General features: G+C 43.0%; 1 protein-coding gene across 1 annotated transcript; it reads left to right on the forward strand.

Annotated features, from left to right (window-relative positions):
- The first annotated feature begins 2,353 nt into the window (after nt 1-2,353).
- On the forward strand, nt 2,354-8,156 carry LOC147757855 (uncharacterized). Its single transcript, XM_086978516.1, has 5 exons — nt 2,354-2,603; nt 4,089-5,278; nt 5,408-6,124; nt 6,412-6,680; nt 7,962-8,156. Exons 1-5 carry the CDS (start codon nt 2,559-2,561, stop codon nt 8,045-8,047), a joined length of 2,307 nt encoding a protein of 768 aa, XP_086834642.1. The 5' UTR covers nt 2,354-2,558; the 3' UTR covers nt 8,048-8,156.
- The last annotated feature ends 7 nt before the right edge of the window (nt 8,157-8,163 follow it).

The raw sequence follows: 8,163 nt of genomic DNA on the forward strand, positions 1-8,163 counted from the left end.
AGCAACAGACTCATTGTGAAGCTAAGGGAAATTCTCGTATCAGCCATCAAGGCACTGAGAGATCTGAACGCTAAAACCAAACATTTTCGTAGGTTTCGTCATAAAAACGTATGGAAAAAAAGCTGCTTCTGATGATGTTCAATGAAAATATTACTTTGAGACAGAAATGACGGTAGTGTCGCCCCTTTGATTTGGAAGAAGTAGAGGTCGAAAAGCTGAAATTTAGCATGAAGCATAGAAATAACTAAATGCCTCCATGATTCAGTCTTATGTATTGATAATTTAAAAAAGCCATTTTGTTAATCCGTGAAAACGACTTTGTTGCGTCATTTGTTTATAACGCGTTTGAAGATGCTTTTGTAGAATAATCTACGATCGAAGACCAACTCGTTTGGATTGCTATGGATACGAGTAGAGAAATGTAACGTGCGTTCACGGTTATTAGATGAGATTAGTACCTACAGAAATGGTTGCGCAGGTTGTGGACCCGACGTTACCTAAAAAGCAAAAAAAAAAGAAAAAAAATTGAATTTCCTCGAATAGGACGTAGAACAAGGCCGTGACGGTAGATGATAGGAAAGGTATTATCATCTTCGCGTCAGGGAAGATTCTTGAAGGATGTGATACCGATCAACATGGACAATGTGTCATCAACAACCTGCATATGATCTATTAAACAGATTCTGTACATTATAGTTATTTTCGATGTTTAAGATACGTATGTGAATCGTGTAAATATTGTATATTTTTTTGAGCTGTTAGCAAACCAAGCCTTGTTATTTTGAATCAGCTGTGTCTCAAGTAAACAAGCTAAATTTTCAAATAAGCAAATATTCACTGTTGACGAAGTAAAGCTCTATATATTTCCTATATATGTGTTGGGCTGATGCCTCAAAAACTGAGTCGGGGCACAAACATAATCACACATATAATTGACGGCTGATATATCGAACTTACAACAATAGAACCTGTTCACTTTCTCATAGAAAACGGATTTCCTTCTATGATAGGCCTGGATACCTTTGGAAAATGTTGCTTCAAATGCCAAGGCTGACCAGGCGTTGCGATTGTTATACTCGTCACCCTATTGAGCCTTCAATGTTTTCTACGGTTGTGTAGTTATATGATCGTGAGATACCCAAGGCTTCAGTGAATTTTGTGTGTTACGGAAAAAGATATAGCCTATGCTGCAGATATTTTGATGCAGTTTCTCAGGTTATAAGTTGAAGACTTTGGCGCACCTAATGTTGCAGGTCACTTATTTGACTTTTACTAAGCTACTGACCATCGTCTCGTTATTTTTACAAGTAGACATTTCACAAAATGGCCAGTAAGTTTTATTTATTAATAGTGCAAATGTATCCATATACAACAGTGGGCTCAGACTAGCGTTAAGATCATGTCGATCTTTACCTTGTGATCACTCGCTAGCACGTGCCAACGCGCTACGTACGCGAAAATTCCTACCTTATATAATGAAACACGAGTTATCTTCCTTTAGTAGACAGCATACGTGGTAGCAGAATTGCATACTGCCTACTTTGTGGTATCCATACGAAGAGCTTTCATTGAGAGATAAAAATCTAAGGCGGAAAATACTCATGTCATCTCTCCAGACACTATACCATCTTGGTCAACAACAGAATTTCAATAGATACGATTAGTGAAGCAGTATGTTGCCGTATCGAATTGGTAGTGTCTCGGTAGAAATGTCCTAATGAGAATCCAGGAGCGGAAATTCTTAGGCAGACAAGGTTGTCGGGAAGAAATGAAGAGGATATGAGTTATTACTTCCTAAAGCCCGCGTACTTCGTGCATTCTCGGGTAGGGCGGTTTTGTCGAGGTCGTTGGATAGCATTAAAGCTACTATGAAGCAAGAAACTCGGCGTTTCTCTCCTCTGTCGACCCAGGACTTATAGCTATTCAGCTACTAATACTGATCAGGAACCCTAATGATTTCGCAGTTAAAATGCATATCGTTTGGTTTTTTTAGGAATTTGAATATGATATGAATGTGCGCAGCCTGGGACTTGTTGAAACATTAATGTTTAAGTTGAAAAATCCACCATTTCCACACCTATGGTTTTCTGTTAACGCTAAGTATGAACTTGATTGATTCGTTAACAGTATTTTATCTTTGGTAAGCCTGTTACAAGGTAAAACACAGCTGAAGCATTGCATCACTGATCACAAGGTTGTATACACTTAGAGCCTCTTCGCAACTTGCCAAAGAACGGACATAGCCTCCACGATAGAAGGCTCAATGTGGCTACATGAATCCTTGGTGAGGTGTCCGTACTGAATACTTCAGCTAAACTGGTTTCAACACTCAAAAACTTCCGTGAGCTGTTTATGTCAAAATCGAAACTGAAGTCGAAAAATTTTCAGACTAATAGTTAATGCCAGATAACGAAGGAGGACGGGACCTCTCTAACCGTCTCTCTTTACATTGGATACTGATTTAGGATATCGGCCTTAAGGGGATTTGTGGAGGTTACCGTATATACGACGGAACCCAGAACCCGTTTTCGAGCATCGTTTAGCTTGTACTAAACCACATGCCTAATAAACCCGTTAAACGTCGCAAGTCCGTACGGGGTGAGGTTTGTGAGAATTCCTATTGTTGTATTTCGAAATTAATTGCGGGAACGTTTCTTGTCATGCAGTATAAATCTACTAAATTTCAATAAGTACGGTCTGGTGGACTCTGGTGGCAGCTGTGATTAGCACGCGATAAAGTCACCTTCCACCAGCACTTCTTTGTCCTTCTTTCAAACGGCCACTTACCATGTTGCCCGTAAGTTAAACTATTTTAAATAGTTTCATTGCCGTACTAATAAACAGATCTCGTGTTGTCTGTTGGATACAATAACAAAACCCGCGTTGATTTCACTCTAAGGCACTTCTTAACAGAACACTCTACATGTTAGTTACAACTGGGCCTTATATTAGGCGTGGCTCGGAACGACCAGAATCGCTCATTAATGTTGAGCAGAGTAGCAATTTTTAGAGCAGGAACAGAAAAACTTAATCTAGCATTAATCTTAATTGCATTAGATAGTTGCTTTGAAATTTTAGTCAGTACCAGAACAACGAACAAGGTTGTAAATAAGAACTACGCAAGATGGAGAGATTACGACTTGCAGGCAAAATTTAGTTCTGGTGATTGTTGAGGCTCGCATCTGTTTGCTAATGAGGAAATAGCTCTGCCACAAGAAGAGCGATGCTCAATTCGATATGAACCAATTTCTTCCAGAGTACTCAGGAGCTTCAATAGAAACGTCTGAGTACTACGTTTGTCTTTGCAATATACTCACGTGAGCTATCGAAATTATCGTTCTAGTTGTTTATCGAGGGTCAATTGTGACAGGCGCTTTACGCTCGAATTTAGTTTACGATGTCCCGCACAGCATCATGCGTTGGTAAACCTTCTTATACGGAGTGTAGTTGACAACTTGCGTCGAGTCTTTAGCCAACTCTGTGAAGGCAAAGCTGGCCGCATACCGACGCGGAAGCGGCAGGCCTTCTCACATTCAAAAAACCTTAGTAACAATCGTTCGTTATGAACCTCTTCCATTCGTTTGGCTAGAACTGAAACTCAGCATCCGACCGTTGTCCTTTCGCCTTGAACAAAATAGTGTATTTTTTTTTGTTTTTGATTTTCGATCACTCTGTTTACAGTTGCACCACACCAACTATATAACAGAACATCCGACAATTGAAATTGTCTCCAAGCTACTGGTCTTCTGCTATGCCGGGAAAGGATATCTATACTAACCGGTCCAGCAGTTCACTTCAAAAGCAGAGTTCACGTAGGCAGGGAAACCTTGATTATTTGAAATCGTGCTGCCGCATCGCTCGGATACAATCTAGATAAGAAGAGAGGGCAATGTTTATACTGTTAGCGGGTAGACTGTGTTCAAACATAACGGGTACCCAATTTACCCTGATTGGCTAAGTCGTGTGCATAAGTGTACCCTGTAGTTTTGTTCATCCGCAGAAACATACTAGACCTACCGAAAGTTAGTTTACTCAAGTTCTTACCAACTACGCCACCTGATTAAGAAGAAATTACTCTCTTATTACAGGCAAGGATAACTCTTTTAGGAAGCTTGGTTCGCGGTGAAGCAGGCTCGACGTCTCAGGAAGAGGAAGAAGATCAAGTGGCGACAGTACGTGACCAGAACCAGAGGCATATGGCTGGTCAAGTTCGGCTAAGAATTAAGCAAGGACCTCAAGGCCAAATACGAATCTGTGAAAGAACTCAACGTCAAATAAGAATTAAACAAAGAACGCATACAAATAAAGCTGCTGTGCCAGGCATACCGGCGAAAATTCGAAATGAGAGTCGTATAATACCCGTTCGAGTTGCTTCTGAAATAGTTGGTGAAAAGAATGCCACTGCTGCAGCAGATGATTTTTATGCGACTGCTGACTTAGATGAAAAAAAAATGACTGCTCAGGCAGGCGGGGAAAATAAGGCTGCCCAAACAGATGATAAAAATGTGACTGCTATAGCAAACGGTAACAATGCGGCTGCTGGAACAGACGGCGAATATACGGCTGCTGGAGCATACGGCAACGATGCGGCTGCTGAAGCAGACGGCAAACATACGGCTGGTGAAGCAGACGGCAAACATACGGCTGCTGAAGCAGACGGCAAACATACGGCTGTTGAAGCAGACGGCAAACATACGGTTGCTGAAGCAGACGGCAAACATACGGCTGCCGAAGCATACGGCAAACATACGGCTGCCGAAGCATACGGCAAACATACGGCTGCCGAAGCATACGGCAAACATACGGCTGCCGAAGCATACGGCAAACATACGGCTGCCGAAGCATACGGCAAACATACGGCTGCCGAAGCATACGGCAAACATACGGCTGCCGAAGCATACGGCAAACATACGGCTGCCGAAGCATACGGCAAACATACGGCTGCCGAAGCATACGGCAAACATACGGCTGCCGAAGCATACGGCAAACATACGGCTGCCGAAGCATACGGCAAACATACGGCTGCCGAAGCATACGGCAAACATACGGCTGCCGAAGCATACGGCAAACATACGGCTGCCGAAGCATACGGCAAACATACGGCTGCCGAAGCATACGGCAAACATACGGCTGCCGAAGCATACGGCAAACATACGGCTGCCGAAGCATACCGCAAACATACGGCTGCCGAAGCATACCGCAAACATACGGCTGCCGAAGCATACCGCAAAATACAGCTGCCGAGCATACGGCGAATATACAGCTGCCGAGGCATACGGCAAACATGCGGCTATTGAAGCAGACGGCAAACATGCGGCTGTTGAAGCAGACGGCAAACATGCGGCTGTTGAAGCAGACGACAAACATGCAGTTGCTGACGCAGACGGCAAACATGCAGCTGCTGAAGCAGACGGCAACATGCGGCTGTTGAAGCAGAGGGCAAACATGCAGCTGTTGAAGCAGACGGCAAACCTGCAGCTGCTGAAGCAGATGGCAAACATACGGCTGTCGAGGCATACGGCAAACATGCGGCTGTTGAAGCAGATGGCAAACATGCAGCTGCTGAAGCAGACGGCGAACATGCAGCTGCGGAAACACACGGCAAAGATGCGGCTGCTGAAACAGACGGCAAAGATGCGGCTGCTCAAGAAGACAATGGAAGCGGGGTTTCTCAAGCAAACAAAGACAGCAATCGAGAACATTTCCAACAGAAAAAACAGGACGACGGAGAATCCGAAGATGGTATAGCGTCTGATGAAGCTAGAGAAAACGATTCTTTCATTGAAACTGGCGAAGCTACTGGAGCAGAAGACGCTGCTTCTTTCGGCGGCCGACATTTTGCTCCAGCAAAGTATTGTGCGCATATAGGCAAGGATATCAAGGTGGTTCCGGTTCCATTCGAGAGTACAATTGTACCTCTCAGAGATGTTAATGAAGCTGTACAGGAAAGAGATCGCCAAGAAATTCCCATTCCGGAGATTCCGAAGTTTGCGAATGAAGCACAGTCATCATGGTTCGGACAACGGAATCGTTTCAGAGGCGACGATGTAATCGACAATCCAGACGATGAGATTCCCGAGGGGGCATTCGATTCACAGCAATGGCTGGATGACTTCAATAAGTTGTGAGTTTTTACTACATTCGTTCGTTTCGTATATTTCGCGTTAGCTCTCAGTCAATTATAAAGTTCCATAAATAAATCCTATTTCCGCAAAGGTTCTACCCATTGCTTTAACATTTAGCTTAATTTGGTTGTATAATAAACGCAGAATCAGTCTAATTCCCTCGACATCTGTATATATTTTTCGAAATGCTGTTTAGGCGTGGAGACAGCTTTAGCTGTTATAGGACGGTAACGCAATGCTATTTAGATGTCGAATTTAATCGCGTAAAACTTAATTCTGGCTTCAGCGATGACACAGCAATGGTAGAGGCTCTGGTTGGTCTTCTCTCAATCTGCAGTGTTGCCCAACTGCGCGGTCTACTACTTATTTTACGGAGATGCCGACCTACGTTTATCTGTGCTCTGCCGACTGAGATTGCAGCACAAATTATTGCGTACTTTGAGCCTAGGGACAGAGACGTCCACCTGCTCGTTAATCAGAACAATGATCGATACTGGGAAGCACGATGTCAGGAACTGCAGATCGAGATGCCAAGGACCAGAAAATCTACTGTCAGTAAGGTTTCACTATGTCAGCCTTAGAATACTGAGCACTACAATTTATTCTTAGTGCTGCTACTCAGTGTGACTTTTGCCTCTAGTACCTGTTGCCCCCGGTCTTCTAAATTTCGTTTTGATTTGTTGCGACAGGGTATTGCCAAGGGTGTATCATCGGTATCATAAACCATGACAGTCGCACTATCTGTTATCCCTTTTTTTAGTTCACGGCTCAGCTAATGAAGCCATGTAAGTATATGGCTAATAAGTGACAAAACCGTCGACTATTGTCGTAGATTGTGCATAGACGCTGTCGACTACATGATTCTTTCCAAATGGCCGGTACCAGAATGTCGAGGCAGAGACAAAAGTTAATGCACAATACAATATGCATCCCGGCTAAACTTTGTACGTCGTTAACACCTATAGGTTCAAATAATGACCATTTCTGTTCACCAAGTTGTAGAACTTCCATATCTAACCTGTAAGTTATCTATTGAGATTATTCTATAAAATATTATCAATAACTTTAACTTTTTTAATTTGTTAATTAATTTAAGTTGGAGTAAATGTTTTGAATTCTGCGCCTAGCATTACTGGCGATAAATATCGGTCGAAGCGGCTGGCTACTAGTGCGAAATTACTGATATGCCCTGTTCCGAAGTTTGGCGTGTTGCTAAATATCTGATATCATAACTGAGCTGCTCGTTTGAGTATGTATGGACATTCATGCCAAACGTAGCTAGGGAAATCTTTGTCGCCTCCATAGTGAAGAATTAATGTGCAGGTTATAGCTATGTTAAGGTGCAGTTTTCAGAAACCAAATAAAGGACACGAAGGTTGAAAGCCTGCAACAAGTACAGGCTCGGGACAAAGACTTCTACATAATAAAATGACGAATATTATTTGAGACCTTATCAAATCGTTAGAAACCTGACACGAAAGAAAGCGGTATCTCATTAAGCAAAGAAACATGCTACCAGAGCCAGCCAAAGGGACACATACGTTGCTACGAGATCGAGTGTATGCACGTAATGGCTCCCGTAGCAGTGTCCTATAGGGACCGAAACCGTGAGGATTCTGGGCCGAAGTTAGGCCATGAAAATTTTCATGCTTAACAGGCAGGGGGATGTGCATAAGGGTTTGTCTTAGCATTACCTTCACTTGCCCCATATTCTCACAATGCATAGTAATAGCAATGCTTCGTAGCGATCGAATTGACATCTAAATACAGTATCTTGTATACATTATATCTGTGAGATGGCCCTGCAATTGGGTTTTTATCTCTTAACAATTGCAGCAAGACGAATGGGACAAATGGCGGCAAATATTTATACGGACGCGTTATGCCATCAATTGGAGCTGGCGCTTCATTGCACAGCCTAGACACAGGATCATCGATTGCCACAAAAGCGAGGAGATCACGTGTTTACGTTACGCTAGAAATACAATTTTAACCGCCAGTACTGACCACACGCTCCGACTTCACAACGCGAAAACTG

Source organism: Varroa destructor, unplaced genomic scaffold (assembly GCF_002443255.2).
Source record: "Varroa destructor unplaced genomic scaffold, Vdes_3.0 BEIS01000002.1, whole genome shotgun sequence".
Classification (NCBI taxonomy): Eukaryota; Metazoa; Arthropoda; class Arachnida; order Mesostigmata; family Varroidae; genus Varroa; species Varroa destructor.